This window comes from Schistocerca serialis, chromosome 5 (genome assembly GCF_023864345.2).
Source record: "Schistocerca serialis cubense isolate TAMUIC-IGC-003099 chromosome 5, iqSchSeri2.2, whole genome shotgun sequence".
Lineage (NCBI taxonomy): Eukaryota > Metazoa > Arthropoda > Insecta > Orthoptera > Acrididae > Schistocerca > Schistocerca serialis.
Genome location: NC_064642.1, coordinates 296,314,464 through 296,338,546, shown reverse-complemented (window position 1 = coordinate 296,338,546; position 24,083 = coordinate 296,314,464). Strand labels below are relative to the sequence as shown.

At 41.5% G+C, this 24,083-nt stretch overlaps 1 protein-coding gene across 1 annotated transcript in view; it reads left to right on the top strand.

Annotated features, from left to right (window-relative positions):
• Positions 1 to 1,077: 1,077 nt before the first annotated feature.
• Positions 1,078 to 24,083, top strand: part of LOC126480958 (T-complex protein 1 subunit eta) — a 79,754-nt gene continuing 56,748 nt past the window's right edge. Inside the window, exons 1-3 of the mRNA XM_050104388.1 lie at positions 1,078 to 1,212; positions 1,479 to 1,739; positions 14,791 to 14,949. Of these exons, the coding sequence (XP_049960345.1) occupies positions 1,210 to 1,212; positions 1,479 to 1,739; positions 14,791 to 14,949 (423 nt within the window). The 5' untranslated portion in view covers positions 1,078 to 1,209. The remainder of the gene's footprint in view (positions 1,213 to 1,478; positions 1,740 to 14,790; positions 14,950 to 24,083) is intronic.

Genomic DNA, 24,083 nt, shown 5'->3' with positions numbered 1-24,083 from the left:
TACAATAATGAAAAAAAATCCCACAATTACGAGTCGTACCAGGTTCGCCAACTGAGGCACATGACAATCGGCACTCCATGGCTCTATCTCTCCATTTACTGTATCCCCTTTTTCCGCCCTTTTTTATGCATAAATCTCCACTTTTTATTTTTTGTAATGCCACTCAGCTGAAGAGTGGTGGATTGTGCCACTGTCAGCCCTCTCTTACCCTTATGAGGCAGGGGAATGAAATTACAATAATGAAAAGAAATCCCACAATTACGAGTCGTACCAGGTTCGCCAACTGAGGCACATGACAATCGGCACTCCATGGCTCTATCTAGCACACACACACTAAGTTTACATGCGACACATATTCTGAAATATGCATTTACATGTTAAGGTCTGAAGCGGATTTGCAAGCCCAGTAAAATATGGCGAAGTGTAAACAGCTTCAGTCTAATATTTCTATTATTCTTCACTATACAAGAAGCCACTACGTCCATATTAGCCGAAAATATTTAAAAACAAAACCTGACAGCCCAATCACGTTTCCAAACCAGCTGGCGTTTACATGGGTGTGAAAATCGGTTGCCGAATTGGAAAACCGGCAACTAGAATCGTATTTCCAGAGTCGATTTTGAAGTGTTTACATGACTAACCATAAGCGGTACAGGGAAATCGCTTTACGAAATCCGGTTTTGGGAGCACCATGTAAACGGGGTGACTGATGGAACTGTACCACCAAACAGTACACGCTCAACCCCCAGCTGAGAAGCATCAGAGGACTGTGTAACTGCTGGTGCACGAGTAGTCAAAGTAACCACGGCGGTAAAAAGTATAACCGGTTTACGGTATATAGGTGCTCTATGTTCTTCTGTTGACTCGTTCCACATCATAACTTTTATCTTTTATTTGATCTATGGAACAAGAAACTAACAACCTAACTAAAAATGAATCGGCTGCTAGCGCACATATCATATCTGCGCAAATTTTCGCTGCGTATGCTGTCAGTTGCTTGCACAGAAAATCTTGTACGCCGATATTTGTGCAGTAGTTGTTTGTGACTGGGAAATGAACGAATGTGTCATCTTCACCGATGTCATGCGTTTTGAGACTCAGTTCCAGAAATTAACAAAAGACATAAGCAAAGCGATAGCAGTAGTGGTGAGCAAGGCGTGTTGGGAAAAAGTTTAAAGTTATTTAAATTGTCATATCACTTTAAAAAAAATGGTTGGTTGTTTACTGTATTAGTGGTCATTAACTGAAGCTATTGGAAGCGATAAATGCGTGAAAGATGGCTTACGTGAAAATTTTAAATGTCTTGCATTTATTGCAATCATGCTTGATTGTTTATGCCGTTAAATTAAAATTTATCTTAATTTTGTTAGTGTAACACATCTTTGATTATAACAAAATATTACATAAGGTTTGCATTCAGTGTAAATTGCACTGTTGTCGAGTAGTAACGTTATATCTGTTTCTCTTTTCAAATGTAGCAACCGCAAATAATTCTCCTTAAGGAGGGAACTGAGAACAGCCAGGGCAAGCCCCAACTGATCTCTAATATAAATGCTTGCCAGGCCGTTGTGGATGCAGTCAGAACAACACTTGGCCCAAGGGGAATGGATAAGTTAATAGTAGACAAAAACGGAAAGTCCACCATCTCAAATGACGGTGCTACCATTATGAAATTACTGGATGTTGTTCATCCCGCAGCAAAGACACTTGTTGACATAGCGAAGTCACAGGACGCCGAGGTAAGCAGCACGCTGTGTGTTCACTGTAACTGGTTTCATAGCAAGAGATGCTATTGTCCCTTCTCATTTAATGCCATAGACTGTTAATGTTGGTTTCGCGAAATTCCCCGGTGTTTTGATGTCGTGTAATTTCATTCAGCTATCTTTGATTTAAACTAATTTCTGGTTTGATAGTTGAATTTAGATTTTTGGTATTATACACAGTACTAACACTTAGACTAGCCCATTTGTATTCAGAATTTTTTTCTGGTGGCGTGCTTCAAACGTATATGTGGTTAAATACTGTAGCTAAGCAAAACGTTGTCTCCTGCGATGTCAAATCCTCAAGAGGTCCCAGTAAGACCAACTGTTGAAAGGTGTACTGAAAGTGTCCAAGGGAGCAAATGAACTACTGCCAAGTTCCAGCTTCATTTGCAGCATGATTTTGGAACTACCCAGCAATGAAACACACTTAAATGCGCTCTCTCTCTCTCTCTCTCTCTCTCTCGGTTGATATTCAGTTACATAATTGGAGGTATCGATTTTAAGATAAGTTGTCAGAGATTGAGAAAACTGAGTACATTTGGAGTTTTTGTAACTTTAAAGGCTGATCAGAGGGATGAGGCCTACATTTGGAGGAATGTTTATAAGTCACTAATTTTCTGACATGTAAAGAAAAATGCAGTGACAAATTATCATTCAAAGTGCCTTTCACCCACTTCCAATTTGTTGTTAAAATATGGGGAAAATCCATTGGGACCAAATTTTTCAGCAGTTTTGAAGAGAGATTATGACTTGGCCATTGTTGTTTGATCTTTGTTTCTGTTATTTTTGTCCTCTGCACATAAAATTATCAGGATGGCAAGTTGCAAGATCGTAGACATACTAGATCTGGAGCAATGGCTTGCCAGACTTCAGAATTATTTTTCTTTCTTTCTTTTTATCCCAGTCCGAAGCAATTGGTCCTTGTGAAATCTGCTATCTACCTAGATCAGAAGAAGAGTGATTGATTACTAGTTGTTTACAGGACATCTCTTGCACCATAGCAACTGTCAGAGAATGAACTTGCTAATGCCTTCTGATCTGTTCACCATAGTCCTACTACTATGCTACCTCATGTGCCAGTTGCCAAAAGCAATTACAGGTGACACTGCTGGTAACATAACAATTTTGATTGATTTTCATTGTTTGTATTACTTTTCTGGGGGGCATGTTTGTTTTAGCTGACAAACTGTCTTGAGCTAGCTACAAATTTGGTAGAAAAGTGATAACATTATTACCATGCTGCTAAACAAATCACATACTAGACATTAGCAGATATGTGATAAATGGATCCAGCAACAAATGCCCTGCCGTTGCTGTAGTTATTTTGTTTGCACAAACTAATGTGAACTCTTAATATTGTCCCCTCATGCTTAACTGCCAGTCACTTTTTTATTGCAGTGTAGGTACAGCACTTAAAGCAAGATACAAATGGTTTATAGTCTTAAAAGTTGACTTATCTGATAAGTTTATAATCTGACTATAATTGTGTCCGTAGTTCAGAGGTGAGCAAAACCTAAGACTTAAACTAAATGCAGAGAAGTCCCAATTAATTTTAGTATTCCATCGGATGAATTTGTCGTGAATTATGAGAACAATTAAGTTCTTTTCCTTTTTGACAGTATCCCAGTGCTGTATAAGAAAAGTGAAGAATCTGGCTTGTAATATTATGTAAGAACATCAAGAAGGCAGAAAATACTGTTGTCAGATGGAGGAAGTGGTCACCTGTATGCATTGCTAAAGATTGAGGCCATATTTCCACAGGGCGTAAACTTGTATGATCACTTGTTCTGTCAGACTTGACTATTGTGATGTATAAAGCACTTCACGATTACTGAAAGCAGTAGAGAGTTAGAACTAAAAATGAGAGCTTGTGACCAGGCAAGCTATGTGATTACCATATTCTGTGTCTGCTTTATCACCCTTTTAATATCTATATACTCCAGTACCTCATCTCAAAGACAAAACACCCATCATTTGTCATAATCATATCACAAGGTCTCACTTGTTTAGCAACATATCTGTTCCCATTCATAAAACAGAAACATTACCAAACTATTAATTCATTGGTTTTCAGCCGGTGATTGTGTCTTATTTTGTCGATGTTCCTTAGTGACTTCGTGTGAGATGCTGCTGATGTACTCGGCTGCAACAGGAACTGCTGGCCCTCTTATAGCTGCCCCTTGCCCCTCCCCCCCCCCCCCCCCACCACCACCACCAACACCACCTACATCCCCCCCCCCCAGCCCGTACCTCACCTCTCCGCCCTGCCCCCCCCCCCCCCCCCAGCCCTTACATCAATGCTCCCCCCACCCCTCCCCCATGATCTAGCCTGCAACAACCCATCGACGTGTCTGTGCATGGCAATCAGATGTGGTCGGAATAATGGGTGTCTGATGTCTCCACCATCAATGGGGGATGTACTGTGGAAGTGCTAACTTCAGTTTAAGAGTTACAGACTCAGTTTGCTGTATGCAGATGCCATTGCTCCTTCATGGATTTGAGCCAGCAATCCTAGCGGGCTTTCTTCAGCTTGACTTGAGTCATTTTCTTCGTAATATTGTCCAAGAGCCTGGAATCTGTGCCAAAATTTTTGTCGTATTGTACATAATGAAGTGCATATATTCCAAACAGTACTTAGTTACTGCAGATTTATTGTGTTGTCCTAGCCAAATTTAGCATCTATGTTAAATAAATCGAAGTTCCTCTGCTCGTGTTGGCCAATGTTTGATATGCTATACTCAAGTGGTGATGCTGTTGGCTGGCTTTCATAAGCCTAAGCTGTCCTGTACACTACCAAGTAGGCTGCATGTCTTGATGTCTGGGGATGTCATACTTTGGTGGACAATTGTTTTTTAAGAACACTGCTGATTTTTATACAGATGGGCATTGCTTACCATAAGTTTGCTAGCACTTTTGGTTAGTCCTCTTCTGTTTCTTGGAAGCTGACTGATGTAGTGCGCATTCAATTTTGGCTGAGCATTGCCATTTTTGTGAAAGACTTCTCATAGATGGTGAAGTCAAGAAGCAAAGGTCTCTTTGTCTGATAGGGCATGTGCCTTGTGGGTAAAGGTCTTCAAAACAGCACACTTCTAAGCAGGATGATGGCAGCTGTGGGCTGGGAGGTGTTGATCATTGTGGATCAGCTTGCTATAGAGACTACCCAAGTAACCTATTGGCCTTCTGTATCACCAAGACATCCAAGAACAGTATCTGTCCGTCTTTCTGCAGTTCCATGGTGAATTTGATGGTGGTGTGAGCTCAGATGAAATAGGAACTCATTTAGCTTATCCATTCTGTGGAGTCTATAACAGACATGTTGCCCACATACCAAAAGAAACAGGTTGGTTTTTTGGTCTTTGGCTACACCCTTGGTTTGTTCTCATAATATTGCTCTTAGTACAAGTATGTGGATGTCAACTTTTTTTATTTATCAGTTCTACCAAATCCTTAAGTGGCAGTGTGGTGAATGAAGAAAGCACATCAAAGCTGACCATTATTTCAGTATCCAAAGTGTGTAGACATTAAAATCTTCACAATTGTGTGTGTGGTTGTGGCATTTCCCTGCGTCAGGGCTCAACAGCAGCCATGAGGAACTTGGTGATCTGGTAAGTGAAGGCACCTGTATTGTTGGGATGTCATCCTTACGCACTTTTGGTAGTGTGTACAACTTGTTGGTATTGGTGCCTGTGCCAGAATATTCTTCTCTGGTAATCCAAAGCATTAAATAGTTTATTTTACAGCAAGAACCCTGCAAACAGCTGTATCTTAGGTGGATTTTTTGCTATAAAATGTCACCACAGCTGCAGATGCTATGACCACAGAGTTGTTTGCTTCAAATATTGCTGCTACGTTCCTGCCGATGCTGTTGGTGAGCATTACATTTTAATAGACCAGGACAAACGTTGTATATTCGCGTATCCATATTTGTAAAGCTACGCTGCTGCCCCATTTCTTAAAGCATTTTGTCTGGTTGGTATGATGTAAGTGCTCACTTTATTTCACCTTTACTTACTACACTGTTTCTGACAAATTATTACTAATTTCTAGCCATTTTGCTTATTTTTAAATCTCAAAAATGATCAAACCTAATGTAGGTTTTAAAATATAATGTGTAACACTAAATTATGAGGCAATTAGATATACACCCACTTAATGTATGTTACAGGGTAGCACCCATATATACAGGGCTTTTACATTTTAACTTGAGTCAACTTTATATCTCGGCAGCAATATATCATCCGAAAAAAATGTAATAGGTGAGAAATTAATATTAGTAAAGAGGACCCTTGTCTTGGCTGCAACTGGCTATCTCTTCACCACTTCTTCTGCTTGGAGGGGGTCAACTTTGGATTTTCAAATAGGAAACAAATGTTTATTGCATATTTAAACTCCGTTAAAAAAATGCATACGTTTTACTCAGATTATTGTTTTCCATTTGTGGTAGATGGTTCTGTAATCGACAAATATCGAGTGTCAGTTTTTGCAATTAAGAACCAATACATTTGATTGTAGGTATCATTTACAATGTACATGTAAACCTTTTTGTTCTAACGGTCGATATTTATGTTTGAAATTTACTTTAATTGTACAGTAAAATATGGTTAATTGTTTCAATCTCTGGTTAGAAACTACGTTCAGTATGATCCAGAAATGATGACTGGATGCAATAGTTTTGTTTCCATTGGGTTGCTAGATTTTGGTGAGTACCCTCCATTCACCATTGGGATGCTTGACTTTAGTGAGTCCCCTCTCTATAACTATTGTGTTGCTTGATTCTGTCTTGCTGGCGTTTACCTTCTCCCACCTTGCTCTTAGGATCACACCACAACATCGCACCCCCCCCCCCTTCTCGCACCCCCCCTTCTCGCACCCCCCCTTCTCGCACCCGCCCTTCTCGCACCCCCCCTTCTCGCACCCCCCCTTCTCGCACCCCCCCTTCTCGCACCCCCCCCTTCTCGCACCCCCCCCTTCTCGCACCCCCCCCTTCTCGCACCCCCCCCTTCTCGCACCCCCCCCCCTTCTCGCACCCCCCCCTTCTCGCAACCCCCCCCTTCTCGCACCCCCCCCCTTCTCGCACCCCCCCCCTTCTCGCACCCCCCCCCTTCTCGCACCCCCCCCCTTCTCGCACCCCCCCCCTTCTCGCACCCCCCCCCCCTTCTCGCACCCCCCCCCCCCCTTCTCGCACCCCCCCCCCCCCCCTTCTCGCACCCCCCCCCTTCTCGCACCCCCCCCTTCTCGCACCCCCCCCTTCTCGCACCCCCCCCTTCTCGCACCCCCCCCTTCTCGCACCCCCCCCCCTTCTCGCACCCCCCCCCCTTCTCGCACCCCCCCCCCTTCTCGCACCCCCCCCCCTTCTCGCACCCCCCCCCCTTCTCGCACCCCCCCCCCTTCTCGCACCCCCCCCCCCTTCTCGCACCCCCCCCCCTTCTCGCACCCCCCCCCCCCTTCTCGCACCCCCCCCCCCTTCTCGCATCCCCACCCCCCCTTCTCGCATCCCCACCCCCCCTTCTCGCACCCCCACCCCCCCTTCTCGCACCCCCCCCCCCACCCCCCAACCACCACAACCCCCGGCTCCCTCCACAACCACCACCTTCCTACACTCCCCCCCTCCCCCCTACAACTACCACCTCTCAACCTGTGCCCACCTGCACCACCTTTAAATGTTCGGGAGAGACACAGTGGCATTACTCATGGTGCTATCGGGTGGGCTGCTATCAGGTATGAGTTCAGGTCATGGCTGATAGTGATTGAGGAAACTCTAAAGGCACAGTAGTACACTACAGACATCCTGTGTCCTCATGCGTCACCTCTCATGAGACGGTATTGTGTGTCATTTTTTAACAAGACATTGCTCGTACACAGTTAAACATCTCTATGAATTGTATGTGTGATGAGTTACTCCTGTGGCCAGCAAGGTCCCCAGATCTGTCTCTGATAAAAAAAAATGTGTGCTACCAGGTCAGGTGTCAAGTCTGTTCCACAGTCTGTATCTAGGATATTGAGGAGCAGTTACAATAGTTGTGAGCCAGCTTGACTCAGGAGAAGATACAATAGATTTATGACACCCTTTCCATGCCAGTCATTGTATGCATTCAGGTCAGAGCAGATGCAACATCATACTGATAAGAGGGCTCAAACTGCCAAGTTCTTTGTAAATTTGATTCTTGACTTATTGTCTCAGGCAGTGTATTTTATAAAAATATCTTTCTGTAACATTTTACAAACAGGTGCAACGGACAGTGTCAGTCAGTGTCAGTCAAAGTTCTGGAAAGTCATATAGAGGGACCAACCAGAGACTCCTCTGCGTGAAGTCGGGATAGCAGTTAGGTACCTGTGAAACATCTGTGACACTAGTAAAACATTGTCAAAGTTCAGTTATTTATTAACCATGTTTACAGTCATCTTTTTGTATTCTGGCTTTGTAGCCAATGCTTCATTCAGCTGTGTGCTATATGCCTGGTGATGGCTGCAGAGTCAGATCCCTGTCTGCAGGCCCAGGCGAAGAGTGAGTGACCTCACACCACGGAATGCTCCAGTAAGAATGGTGTCGTACGAGCTGCTGGAGTGTGCTCGATCCCACTCCGAATTCTGTGTTGGCCCTTGATGACCTATCTATGATGTGTTGTTGTCAGAAGTCATGTAGTGAGTCAATCTCTGGTCTATCAGCCAGGTAACTTTCAGCACCCTGAGGTGCCTAAGTGTTGCACTGGAAGGTGGACTCCATAAGGCCCTGCTGCCAGTTTCCACACTGAAGTTTGGTGCAGTCCAGCACTCTGCATTGTGGTGTTGTCGGAAGACAACCAGCTTCTCCATCTGCAGTGGTAGGTGGCGAACAGTATGAAGTTCATCAGGCGAAGACTGTCATCTCAGGTACATCTTTGGCTGGTTTGTAGATTGTTCTGGAATACCTAGGACATGTTTCGCTACAGTATCATAACCATGGAATAGAGTGCTGTTCCTGTGAATGCCATCGATCCCAATGATCAACTCCTTGAGAGCAGAGCTTGAGTATTTAAAGGGAGCTATTGTGAGGCTGTTATGTGATGCTCCATTTGTAATGACTGCATGTATTGTTGTTCTGTTATATTCGCTTAATAAGCTCGTAAGTGCTGTGTAGGTTCTCTGATATATATGTATTGACACCTGATCCACTTGCAACGTACCCCTTATTTCCTGGTTCTGTCTGTGCCTCTTGGTGTGACCATTCTTTGCTTGTAGCAAGGTGAATGAGTTGTAATGAAATTTTCTAGTTTTAAACACCTTACAATTCTGTTCTGTAATAATTAGTTACTGCTGAGACATAACTGCATACAGCTGCCATCGGAGTATCTAACTTAAATTAGTTTGTCTTTGTTTATTGTTAACCCATTTTGTGGGGATAATTTAATTAATTACGAACAATCTGATCACTGTGGAAGTGTTTACACAGTAAATATGCATTAACTGCAATTCCGCTTAGTAAGTGTCGCCTTTATTAAAACTGTTCTGAGAATCCATCAGTTTATCCACTGGACAAGAAAAGAAAACTTCAGTGAAGACATTATTAGCATGTTAACACTATGCCATCCGACGACACCACAGTTGTCGTGTGTGATAATAGTGGTCAACGGCCAGCAACACCACAGTGGCATCATAAGCATAGGTCACGCAGTGGCCGGCGAGAGCACTTTAGTATCTTTTGCATTCTGTTGGTGTTTAATTTAGGTAACAATAAGTTACACATGTGAACAAGTTTTTTGTTTTTATAAGTACTTGTGCCCTTTCATCATGAACGCGCGGACGTCTTGTCTGATGTTCCGAATGACTTGACCGATTGGGAAGAAAACATTGTTTATAAAAAAATGAAAGTGAAGCAGAATCATAGGTAGATAGCGAAATAAGTCCAAGAATAATACAGTGAACGCTAGGGTTTCCAACTGATTCGGCTGAATCAGATGAAGGCGGCAGTGCACAGTGGTCAGACTTTGATTTACCAAGGACAGTAATAAATTTGAAGGATCCCCGGGTCCAAACTTATTTTCCAAAGATAAACAGAGTGTGGAGGATTTCGTAGAATTATATATTGGGAACGTTCTATTTGTAAAAACAAAGATGAGGTGACTTACCGAACGAAAGCGCTGGCAGGTTGATAGACACACAAACATACACACAAAATTCAAGCTTTCGCAACAAACTGTTGCCTCATCAGGAAAGAGGGAAGGAGAGGGGAAGGCGGAAGGAAGTGGGTTTTAAGGGAGAGGGTAAGGAGTCATTCCAATCCCGGGAGCGGAAAGACTTACCTTAGGGGGAAAAAAGGACAGGTATACACACGCACATATCCATCCACACATACAGACTGTCTCTGTATGTGTGGATGGATATGTGCGAGTGTATACCTATCCTTTTTTCCCCCTAAGGTAAGTCTTTCCGCTCCCGGGATTGGAATGACTCCTTACCCTCTCCCTTAAAACCCACTTCCTTCCGTCTTCCCCTCTCCTTCCCTCTTTCCTGATGAGGCAACAGTTTGTTGCGAAAGCTTGAATTTTGTGTGTATGTTTGTGTTTGTTTGTGTGTCTATCGACCTGCCAGCGCTTTCGTTCGGTAAGTCACCTCATCTTTGTTTTTATATATAATTTTTCCCACGTGGAATGTTTCCCTCTATTACATTGATATCATTAATTTGAATCCAACAAGAACGATCTATTTGAATATATTAGCAATGAAACCAACAAGTTCTACAGTCAAAATTGCAATAGGAGGAAACTGGATTTAAAAAAGGCTAATTTGTCGACATTACGGAGCTTGAACTTAGAAAATGGTTTGGGCTTGCTATCCTTATGGGAATTGTAAAAAAGCAAGGGGGGATGATTGTTGGTCAACAAATCCATTGATAGACACACAGATATTTTGCAAAATGATGTCCTGCAACCAATTTCACATTTTTCTGACAGCCGCAATAAACTGGATAATGCCAAAGTGCAATTCGTAATTGATTATTTTTCCAAAATCCAAGTAAAAACATCTCAATTGATGAGGAAATGATGCCGTGGCGTGGACGATTAAAATTTAAAGTTTATAATCCGTCGAAAATTACGAAATACGGCATACTCATTCGGATGCTGTGTGATTTGATTACGGGATACATTTCCTCATTCAGATATATTCTGGTGCTGGACAGCCTTTAGCAAAACCAGTGATGGAACTAGTGACACCTTCTGATGGCAAGTGGCATCACCTCTGCATGGATAATTATTGTAACAGTGCAGAACTTGTAGAGAAGTTACTTGAAAAGAAAATTTGAGTTTTTTGAACGATACAGCAAAATAGAGGATTTCCAGAAAATTACAGTGCGCAAAAGTCAGTGTGTTTGAAGCTTGTCGTCAACTGATAGGTGACAAGCGGCCAGCGACAAGCCAAGTAATCTGGCACCAAGCGTATGAATTTACAAAATGTGCGGACGGCAGAGACGAGAGATAAGAGAATCATCATCATCATCATTTAAGACTTACTATGCCTTTCAGCGTTCAGTCTGGAGCATAGCCCCCCTTATAAAATTCCTCCATGATCCCCTATTCAGTGCTAACATTGGTACCTCTTTTGATGTTAAACCTATTACTTCAAAATCATTCTTAACCGAATCCAGGTACCTTCTCCTTGGTCTGCCCTGATTCCTCCTACCCTCTACTGCTGAACCCATGAGTCTCTTGGGTAACCTTGCTTCTCCCATGCATGCAACATGACCCCACCATCTAAGCCTGTTCGCCCTGACTGCTACATCTATAGAGTTCATTCCCAGTTTTTCTTTGATTTCCTCATTGTGGACACCCTCCTGCCATTGTTCCCATCTACTAGTACCTGCAATCATCCTAGCTACTTTCATATCCGTAGCCTCAACCTTGTTCCACCCAGCTTTCGCTCCCATACAACAAAGTTGGTTGAAAGATTGAACGGTGCACAGATAACTTAGTCTTGGTACTGACTTCCTTCTTGCAGAAGAGAGTAGATCATAGCTGAATGCTCACTGCATTAGCTTTGCTACACCTCGCTTCCAGTTCTTTCATTATATTGCCATTCTGTGAGAATATGCATCCTAAGTACTTGAAACCGTCCACCTGTTCTAACTTTGTTCCTCCTATTTGGCACTCAATCCGTTTATATTTCTTTCCCACTGACATTACTTTCGTTTTGGAGATGTTAATCTTCATACCATAGTTCTTACATTTCTGATCTAGCTCTGAAATATTACTTTGCAAACTTTCAATCGAATCTGCCATCACAACTAAGTCATTCGCATATGCAAGACTGCTTATTTTGTGTTCACATATCTTAATCTCACCCAGCCAGTCTATTGTTTTCAACATATGATCCATAAATAATATGAACAACAGTGGAGACAGGTTGCAGCCATGTCTTACCCCTGAAACTACTCTGAACCATGAACTCAATTTACCGTCAACTCTGACTGCTGCCTGACTATCCATGTAAAGACCTTTAATTGCTTGCAAAAGTTTGCCTCCTATTCCATAATCTCGTAGAACAGACAATAACTTCCTCCTAGGAACCCGGTCATATGCCTTTTCTAGATCTATAAAGCATAGATACAATTCCCTGTTCCACTCATAACGCTTCGCCATTGTTTGCCGTAAGCTAACGATCTGGTCCTGACAACCTCTAAGAGGCCTAAACCCACACTGATTTTCATCCAATTGGTCCTCAACTAATACTCGCACTTTCCTTTCAACAATACCAGAGAAGATTTTACCCACAACTCTGATTAAAGAGATACCTCTGTAGTTGTTACAATCTTTTCTGTTCCCATGTTTAAAGATTGGTGTGATTACTGCTTTTGTCCAGTCTGATGGAACCTGTCCCGACTCCCAGGCCATTTCAATTATCCTGTGTAGCCATTTAAGACCTGACATTCCATTGTATTTGACGAGTTCCGACTTAATTTCATCCACCCCAGCCGCTTTATTGCACTGCAATCTATTGACCATTTTCTCCACTTCCTCAAATGTAATCCTATTTTCATCATCATTCCTATCCCATTCTACCTCGAAATCTGAAACATTGCTGATCGCATTTTCACCTACATTGAGCAACTCTTCAAAATATTCCCTCCATCTGCCCAAGGCATCCACAGGATTCACCAGCAGTATTTCCTGACCTGTCCAAAATACTTATTTCTTTCTTACCTCCCTTTCGAAGACTGCTAATTACACTCCAGAATGGTTTTCCAGCAGCTTGACCCATAGTCTCCAACCTGTTTCCAAAGTCTTCCCAAGATTTCTTCTTGGATGCTGCAATTATCTGTTTGGCTTTGTTTCTTTCTTTAACATAACTTTCTCTGTCTACCTGAGTTCTAGTATGTAGCCATTTTTGATACGCCTTCTTTTTCGTTTTACAGGCTGTCTTGACTGCGTCATTCCACCAAGCTGTTTGCTTCATCCTACTTTTACAAACTACTGTTCCAAGACATTCTTTAGCCGCTTCTAGTACTGTGTCCCTGTACCTTGTCCAATGACTGTAATTGACTACATTCAACTAACTGGTACCTTTCTGAGATCGCTGTTATGTACTCGTGCCTGATTTCCTTATCCTGAAGTTTCTCCACTCTTATCCTCCTGCACTTTCGGCCTCACAATCCCAATTTCACTGCAGATTAAATAATGATCAGTGTCATCAAAGAATCCCCTGAATACACGTGTGTCCCTCACAGCCTTCCTGAATTCCTGATCTGTTATTATATAGTCAATGACAGATCTGGTTCCCCTGCCTTCCCAAGTATACCGGTGAATGTTCTTATGTTTAAAACAGGAGTTTGTGATTACTAAGCCCATACTGGCACAGAAATCCAAGAGTTGTTTCCCGTCCCTGTTGGCCTCCATATCCTCCCCAAATTTACCCATAACATTTTAATACCCTTCTGTTCGATTTCCAATCCTGTCGTTAAAATCACCCATGAGCAGAACACTGTCCTTGTCCTTTACTCTAACTACTACATCACGGAGTGCCTCATAAAAACTATCCATCTTATCTTGATCTGTCCCTTCACAATGCGAATATACTGACACAATCCTAATTTTCTTGCTAGACACTGTCAAATCTATCCACATCAGTCGTTCGTTTACATACCTTATTGCAACTATGCTGGGTTTCATTTCTTTCCTGATGTAAAGCCCTACACCCCATTGTGCTCTTCCTGCTTTGACTCCTGACAGGTAGACCTTGTATTCTCCCACTTCCTCTTCTTTCTCACCCCTTACCCGAATGTCACTGACATCTAAAACGTCCAGCCCCATCTTAATTGCAGTCTCTGCCAGCTTTACCTTCTTCCCAGAGTAGCCCCCATTGATATTAATAGCTCCCCATCTCATTACCATTTGTTTGCCAAGTCGTATCTTAGGAGTCCCTGGTTTGTCAGTTAGAGGTGGAACTCCGTCACCTCCAAAGGTCTGAGGCATTTTGCTCTGATTGTTGCCAGCATCATATTTAAAGTACCAGGGAAGCAGGTTGCTAGCCTCACTTGCCCCGAGTCCCATTGAGTTTTACCCCTAACGGCTGAGGGACTAACCGGTGGATTTGGTAGTCTTTGCCGTATGAGCACAAAGGTGACCACGACTCAGAATATGTCCGAGATGCCCAGCCTTATTCCAAAGTAACTGGTATCCCGACTGTCGGGACCACTTACTTGGCCACTCATACGTTGCTTGTGGTTCATGAACTAGGACATGAGTACAGGAACCCACACCATGAAACACACACACACACACACACACACACACACACACACACACACAGAGAGAGAGAGAGAGAGAGAGAGAGAGAGAGAGAGAGAGAGAGAGAGAGAATATAGCAAATGCTAAATTGTCACAGTATTGTGGTTGAACCAGCTGGGTTGCAGCACATAAACAATTGTAACTATACATATCTGTGCATTCTGAAGAATTAGAAACAGAGTATCGCTTTTCACTTTTTGGTTATTTGTCTGTTACAGTGAATAGTTATTGGTTTTAATTTTGTCTTTATAGTGATTCATATTTTGCAGGTTGGTGATGGAACAACAAGTGTGGTTTTGCTGGCTGGTGAATTTTTGAAACAAATTAAATCATTCGTAGAAGAAGGTGTACATCCACGAATTATAATAAAAGCTTTTCGTAAAGCTATACAACTGGCAGTTGATAAAATCAATTCTCTAGCTGTAAAGGTATGTGAAGTTCCTAATGCAGTTGCTCCTAGAATCTTATCATTGTCAAAAAGTAGTCATTTAGTGAGAAGTAACATCACCAATACATTTTCTAATTCAGACATGGTTTGTTTGTTTGATAATAAGTTGTTTGGCAACATCGCACAGTCCCATTTCAGTTTTTTGTTGGCAGTTTGTGTAGGAATAATGTCTCCCTGGGAGGATGGGGGGGGGGGGGAGAAGATGTGTCAAGATGGGCACTTGTTCTTTCCTGGAATCTGGATCACAGGATCTTTACTCATGGAGAAGGAACATGTAGTTCTGGAACTCATTCTTATTTCCACTTAATTGCAGGTTTAGTATATTGTGGCATTACAGTCTGGAACTCATTCTTATTTCCACTTAATTGCAGGTTTAGTATATTGTGGCATTACAGTGCCAAGTCAGGTTGGAAATACTGTGATCATGGAAATCACTACATAGTTGCCATGCTGTTTGTAGGAAATTATGTGAATCCTGTCCCTTGGAAGTGGTATTGGCCCAGTCATACAATGAAGGCAGATCAGATCTTCACAGAATAGTGACAATATAGGTTCTCTAAACTTTTCATATCACTTACATGTTCATACCATTATCAAGCCCCAGGAGAGGATGGTTCAGTCCTGGTATGTGGGAATCGCTTGCAAATTTCTGGACACTCTTCCCCCCCCCCCCCCCCCCCCCCCCCCCCCCCTCTCACCAGGGCAACATAAATGCGGTTGTAGCATACCCGGCCCCACCTGTGTGATCCATTGCTGACACCTCTGCACAGTGGTACTCCTTTTGTTTGTGCACAGCCTAGACCTCTTGGTCGTACACTGAAATTGTATAGTTCTATATGGGAGAATGGTTGTAGTACATACTGAAAGAAGAAGCCATTTTGTACAGTAGGGTACTTCGTGTGTATTTCTGCCAACTGTATTAGTGAGAAATGTAATATGCCATTTGCAGTGTTAGAATTGAGAAACAAAACTATCGAACTTTTATCAAGTTTGGAAAAAAATGTCGGCTCTGTTCGCTGGTTCCTTCTTGAACTGATCAGGGTGGCAACACCAATGAATAAGCGAAGGTAGTTAAAAAATTCTGCAACACCTTGACAGGGTTACTCAACTGTGCATCAAACTGAGACAGGAGAACTGTCTTGGTTCAGTCCTAGTGTGTTAAGAGATGGTTTTACTGGTTCTGATTGTAGGTTTTCAAACTGCCTGGAAAATATAGCTGTCAACACATGTTTAACTTAAATTACAGACATAAACCTTTAATGGATCCCTTTTTATGACATAATCTGATTTTCTACAAGTGAATTATAGTAACAATTTTACAATTTTTTGGTTGTGAATTCTGTACCAGAAGAAAAAAGGCTGTAAAAACCAAAGAATGTAAGTCAACTGTTTGTTAGTGAAAACCAACAGTTCAAGGTGCTCAGTCCAGTAACTAATAGTAAACGTCAAATACATTGTCCTCTTTTTCTATACGTTTGTCAGACTGTGGACTGTCACAAACTTTTCAAATTAATCTCATTTGTGTAAAATGCATGTGCAGGTTTTCAGGGCACTTCAGGGAACTGTCTCTTTGTTAGGACTGGTCTACAACAAAACCCAATTATTTTTTTGTGGTCCTGAGTACAAAAATCCAAATTATTATGGTCAGAGGGTCATGAAATTAATGGAACTGGATCTCCTGCATCTATGAATCTCCAACAATGTGACTGAACTATGCTGTAGCCCCATCACATGTAAATCACTTGAGTCCCTCTTGTTTTCAGGGCTCATCTTGTAGTTGGCCTGGAAGATGCTTTGAATTAGTTTGTTGAATAAAACACTGACGAAAGTTCTCTGGGGTTTGTTACTTGCAGGTGAAAGGTATGACACATGTTGATGATACATAAATTGCTTGCTGAATGTTTACTTTGCAGTTGGGGTTACAAGGAAATATTAGTCTCACTTGATCTGCCATTTGTGGTGCTACAGCTTCTATATCAGCCAAGTCTGTATTACTTGGCTGTCTTCTGTCTGGAAACATGTTTTGATACTATCTTATTTCCATTACCATTTATGTGACCATAATGAAAAAGCAAATTTGTTTGCCTAAAAGTTGAATACCCTGCCTTGTTTAAGCAGCACACACATCACGTGACAGTCTACAGTCACGAACAGTTCAGTGCGGAGAGATCATAAATGTACACAAACTTCATTGTAAACCTGCCCCAAAAACAACAGTTCACCGTTGAGAGTAACAAAATTGATTTTAATTATTGATGATTAACTTCAGTTTATCTTGAATGCATTGAACGTGGACTTCGATTATATTTTGGAAATAGTGGAAATTTTGACAAATATTTATCTAGCTTCTTGTTTTTTTCATTGGAGCTTGTTGGATTTAATAATACAAAAAAGAGAATAGGTTTTCAATAATCAAGCTCAAAAAAGATTAAATCAGTAATTCGATGAATTAGTGTCTCCCATCAGGATTGTGGTAAGTTCCATGCATGTCCTGCAAATTTTAGGTTTTTTGGTTATGGCATATCTTATTAATATCACTGATTCAGCTTTATAAAAGATGTAAACATTAAGACCATTTCTACAGTGTGAATTGATGATGATTGGTGGGGTAGGGGGGGGGGGGGGGGTGGAGAATCTATGTCCTTACATTAGAAATTAATTATTCCTGGGAAGATACATGGAAGCAACCCAAGAAAGCAAACTTTGGTGTATTTTATTAATAAATGATAGAAAATCATTATACAAGTCTGGGATCATGGTTACTATTCAATCTTAATTTCTTATTTTTATTGCTTTTTTTTTAATTGTACACCTGTATGCATTTCATTTCATCCCATAATAAAATAAAATGAAACATACGAAAGTAAAAGGAATATCAGTATCTTGTCAAATCCCCTTGTGCAACTGGATCGTAGCTCAGTGCTAACTGTTTAGGGAGGCAGCCTGCCATAAATCTGAAAAAAAGAGTGTTAGGCATAGTCAATTGACATAAATTAATCCAGGAAAGTAGTATAATATGGACTAGTGACAATGGAACTAATTTAAAATATGACATATTATATAAGAGAGAGGGTAAAGAATTTTTCCCCACTTCATTGTAAAAGCATGCGAAGGCCACATTGCCATATTTCTTTTTCTTTCAGTAAAATAGGGATTATAAATCAATAATAACTTTATTATTTCAAGACATAGCAAGGATGTTAAAATATTGGTATTGCCACTATCTTGTGGTTATAATGTTTTACTTGGGACCATTAACTTTGGAATTCTTGACATTAAAGCCACAGCTAACAGCTGATGTACACATGCTGGAGAACAGGTCAGTGTCAACTTTAGTTTGACCTGCAGGGCAAGCCATACTGATACACCAGTATGTTTTGAAAGCCATAAAAACACTTGTTTAGTCTGAAATCATTTTGTTCATTTAGCGAGCATAGTGGCTGCGGGTTTTTTTTTTTATAATTTTTATAATTTTTTTTACATCATCAGTCTTATGGCTGGTTTTGATGCGGCCCGCTACTAATTCTTCTCCTGTGCCAAGCTCTTCATCTGGTAGTAGCACTTGTGACGTACAACCACAGTTATTTTCTGGGTGCACACCAATCTCTCATCTTCCTCTACGGTTTTTACCCTGTGCAGTTCTCTCTAGTACCGTGGATGCTATTCCCTGATGCCTTGCTGCATCCTATCATCCTGCCCCGTCTTCATGTCAGTGTTTTCTATATGTTCCTTTCTTCACTGGTTTTACGAAGAACTTCCTCACTCATTACCTTCTTAGTTCATCCGATTTTTGACATTCCTGTTTTCCCACTGTCATTGATTCACTGTTGTACAATGCTGTGATCCAGACACACATTCTCATAAATTTCATCAATTTAAGGCCTTTGACACCATTAGACTTCTCATGGCCAGGAACTCTGTTTGCCTGTACTAGACTGCTTCTTCTATCATCCTTGCTTCGTTTGTCAAGGGTAATTTTCTACCAAGGTAGCAGAATTCCTTAACTTCATCTCTACTCTGTGATCCCCAATTCTGATGTTAAATTTCTCACTTTTGCTATTTCTCATTACTTTTGTCATTATTAGGTATACACTCTATCCATATTCTGTATCCATTAGACTGTTCATTCCATTCAACAGACCTCTATATAATTGCTTCTTCAATGTATAGATTGAACAGAAAGGTCAAAAGACTGCATCCCTGGTTTACTCCGTTTTAATCTTAGTACTTAATTCATTGTCTCCCACTCTAATTGTTTCCTCTTGTTTCTTGCACATATTGTGTGTCACCAGTCTTTCCCTGTAGATTACTACTATTTTTACCAGAATTACAATGTCTTGCACCATTTCACATTGTCCAACACTTTTTCTAGATCGACAAATCTTATGAGCATACCTTGATTTTCTTTTATTCTTGCTTGCATTATCAACTGCAACATCTGAACTGCCTCTTCAGTGCTTTTACCTTTCCTAAAGCCAAACTGATAGCCATCTAACAGAGCCTCAGTTGTCTTTTCCATTCTTCTGTATATTATTCTTGTCTTAAATTCTGACTAGTATTGGATGTCTTATGATGTCTTCCCATTGACTCCTGTTTCTTCTATCAAGTCAACAGACTAGTATTGGATGTCTTATGATGTCTTCCTTGTTGACTCCAGTTTCTTCTATCAAGTCAACAGACAAGGCAGCCCACACCACCTTCTTTAATAGAGGCCTTCACTGTACTCTTCCTACCTATCTGCTCATCCCTTCGCTTTTAAGAATGGAATTTCCATTGTGTTTGTAATGTTGCTGCCCTTGATCTTAATTTCACTGAAGATTATTTCTGATTTCTTCACATTTTTTGTGCAGCCATTTCTCTCAGCTACTGTGCACTTCCTATTTGTTTCATTTTGAAGTGGCATACATCTATTTGTATTCCTTACTTTCCTTGAACATTTTTGTACTTCCTCCTTATGTTGATAAATTGAAGTATTTCTTTGTGCTGGACCGAGAATCGAACTTGGGAAGTTTGTGTTTCAAGAGCAAGTGTTCTACTTACAGAGCCACCCAACCACGATGGGAAAATTTCTGTGAATTGTGGAGTGTGGGAGACGTATTGGCAGAAATAGAGGTGTGTGATCGGTTCATGAGTTGTTCTTGTATAGCTCACCGGTAGAGCACTTGTTTGCAAAGGCAAAGGTCCTGACTTCGAGTCTCAGTCTGGCACATAGTTTTCATCTGCCAGGAAATTTTTTAGCACACACTTTGCTGCAGGCTGAAAAATAACATTCCAGTTTCTTCTGTGACCCAAGGTTTTTTCCCCAGAGTTAACATTCTTTTGTTTATGTCTTTACTGTCGAACATCTGTGATTGCCCTTTCTTGAAATGACCACTCCTCTTCAACAGAATTGCCTATTGTGGTATTCCATATCACAGTACCCACATCCTCAGTGAACTTTAAATGCATCTCATCATTCTTCAGTACTTAAGTATCACACTTCCTGTATGTGCTCCTGAGTATGCCTTACAAACAAATATCTGGTTTCAGAATTTGTCTGACAATGATGCACAATGATGTAATCCAGCTGGGAATCTTCCCATGTTTCCTGGTCTTTTCCAAGCATAGCTCATCTTGTGATTCTTGAACAGTGTATTCATTGTTAACATCTGAAATTTATTACAGAACTAGGTTTTCTTCTCTCGATCCTGCTTACTAGACCATATTTTTCCATAACACTTTTCCTGTGTTCCTTCCCTTACAACTGCATTTCAGTTGCCCATAATTTTCATCTCCCTTTACGTACTGAATTACCGTTCATTATTGGTATGAATATGTTCTAAAACACAGTGTTTAAAAACACAGTTTTTCTGGGGCTCAAACTTCAGGTTCCTGTTGGTGATAGAAAGGCAGGGTCAAGTGTTTTTTTTTGTAGTGCTTGGGAGATGTAACTACAATAAAGTACAGAGTTAGTTTTTGAATATTACGTTTCCTCTAGATTAGACAAATGGAGAAAATTGGTTGGTTCTTTTGCCATTAGATATTGCCTACAGTGAGCCTTCAGGGACTTATGGAGGTGCCATCTAGTTCATGGGCAGTTCTTAAGAAAACCTGAAAAAAGCATTTTTCTGCTGTCAGCTGTGAATGTCTAAATAACTGACTGCAGCACATTGCTCACATTTTAACAGTACATTTTCTAGGCACTTATCTAGAAGTGCTGTCTTCCCTTCTTCAAAAACCCTTATCTATTATTGTGAAACACCCTAAAAATGGTTTTTGGGTACAAAAAATGGAGTTGTGGATTCTAAGATAGCTATACATAGCAAATGGCTGTAATTTTTACGATAAATTCCTATGATCCCGATCTCAAACGACCATGAAAATTTTCTTGGTATCTTTATCCATTTCCAAGATAGTGAGATTCAGAGTTACCCTGCTTGTACATGTAAAATTTGGTTTGGGTGAAACATAATTTATAAAGGGATGTAGCATGGCGAAATAAGCTGCCAAGGCCAAGTGCTCCATTACTGTCAGAAGCATTCGGGAAACCTTATGTTGTAGTACTGAAGCACAAGCAAAATTTTTATGTATGTTAAAGCCAGTCTGAGTTGTAGAATTAGTTTTGTGTTGTTTCAGTTTCACATAAGTGTAGTATCAAAATTTTACTGACCAGTAAATTTCTTTGCATATGAAGGAACTAGTGGAAAAATGCTGCTCTTAGAACACAAGAAAGGTGAATATGCTGCTGTTTAAAAAGACAGAACTGAGAAGTGGGGCACCAGCTGCCTCATTCTATCTTTCTTAACACCTTTAAAAGTGCTCCCCAAAATTTTGGCATGCGAACACATTCCCATTTTTTTATGCTGAGAGGGAATGAGACAGTGACATTGGCAAAGAGACAGATGATAGCAGACATGGAAAAGAGACAGATGATAGCAGACAGTGGTTTTGGTATAGAAACGGCGAAGCAAACTGTGACATTGTGAGAGAAAGAGAGGTACACAGTGGCAGTGGAACATAATTGACAGTGCCAGAACAGTGTTATGGAAAGAGTGAAGAAGACAGTGTCAGTGGGAGAAGAATAAAGAGAAAGAGAAGGAGAAAGTGGAAGTGGGTGGGAGCCAGTGATCATGAGACAGAGTAAGTGACAGTGAGGAAAAAGAAAAAAAAGGAGATAGTGACAGTGAGAAGAGATAGCAGCACTGGGAAGGAATAAATTAGGTAGAAGTGAGAGAGAGAGAGAGAGAGAGAGAGAGAGAGAGAGAGAGAGAGAGAGAGAGAGAGGGGGGGGGGGGGGGAGAGGGAGAAAGTGACAGTGAAAGAAGACATCAGTAGTAGGACAGAATGAGAATGAGACTGTGGCTGAGACACAGGAGACACGGACAGTTAGAGAGACACACACAAAGAGGAAATTACAATGAGTTGGGTTGAATGAGTGAGAAAGGGCAAGCAGGAGTGGATAGGTATGAGTAACGTAGTGATAGACTGATGGGTATGAGTGAGTTAGTTAAGAGTGCATATGGGAGTGTTAAGTCAGTTGCATGTTAGAGTGCAAATATATTCACATATATTCACAGTTTTAGGAAAAATTTTGAAGGTGCAGAGGAAGGGAGAATGAGGCCACTGGTATCCCACTTTTCAGTCAGTCTTTTAACCAGGAACATTTTCTGCTGGTCCTCATATATTTTATGTCTCTTCATCATCTGCTTGCAGCATTGACAATCAGGATACTTGCCAGTGTTGGTTTGCTGTCAAATGTGATGCGAACAACCATGTCACTGTACTGTAACAATATTATGAAAAGGTTAGTTGCTACTCACCATATAGCGGAGATACTGAGTTGCAGATAGGCATAACAAAAAGACTGTCACAAAATAAGCTTTCAGCCAACAAGGCCTTCATCAAAAATAGACTTGAGACACACACACACACACACACACACACACACACACACACACTCGCACAAAGGCAACTCTCGCACACATAACCACTGTCTCTGGTAGCTGAAGACAATGACCAGCAGCAGCAGTGCATGATGGGAGAGGCAACTGGGTGGGGTTAAGGAGGGATAGCAAGGTAGGGATGGGGAACAGGAGGGATAGCAAGGTAGGGGTGGGGGATGGTGAAGTGCTGCTGGGGAGCGTCAGGCATGAGGTGGAGAGTGGGTAGGACAGCTAGGTGCAGTCGGGAGGTTAGACGGAAGTTGGAGGGGGGGTAGCGGAGGGGAGAGGGAGGGTGGGGGGTAGTGGAAAAGGAGAGTAGTAAAAATACTGGGTTCATTGGTGGAACAGAGGACTGTGTAGTGCTGGAGTGGGAACAGGGAAGTAGATAAGTGAGGACAATGACTGACAAAGTTGAGGCAAGGAAGCTTACGGAAACGTAGGATATATTGCAAGGAGAGTTCCTACCTGCACAACTCGGAAACAATGCTGTTGGTGGGAAGGATCCATATGGCACAGGCTGTGAAGCAGTCATTGAAATGAAGAATGTCATGTTGGGCAGCTTGCTCAGCAACAGGCTGGTCCAGATGGAATTTTTTCGAATGCAACTTTGTTATTTACATATCTTTTTGTGTTTATTCTACCCCCAAGGATCCTTGCTTCTACTGTCTTTGTCAATACAGAAAAGTTTCCTTATCCCTACCCCGAAAACAATCTCGCATACTGTTCCTGTGTTGTTGCTTGGGTCATGGAATCCCCACAAATGGCCTTACCATCAAATTATTTTTCTCCAGTTGCCACCCTTCTTTCCACAATGACTTCCATCTGTTCAGATTCCACCCATCTGGAACCCCCACATCAACATAGTCCTGCAAAACCATATCAAGCCCAAACCTCCATGCAATGCCTTCTCTCTATCTGTAAAATTCTCCTGCTATGCAATCCCAAATTTCTTGAACCCATATCGCACATTAAAACTCTTGCCCACCAACAAGCACTAAACTCTCCCCCCTGCTCACTTCCTACTCCCAATTTGGAGAGCCATTGTCCACCTCCTGTACAACAACCTCCAAACCTCCCCCATGTCCCCTCATAGCTGACAAACTCTGTCTTGCAGACCTACTTCATTTTCCCCTCAGTCCGAAACTCACTCCCACCACCACACAGAAACCAGAACCTAAACAGACCCAAAACA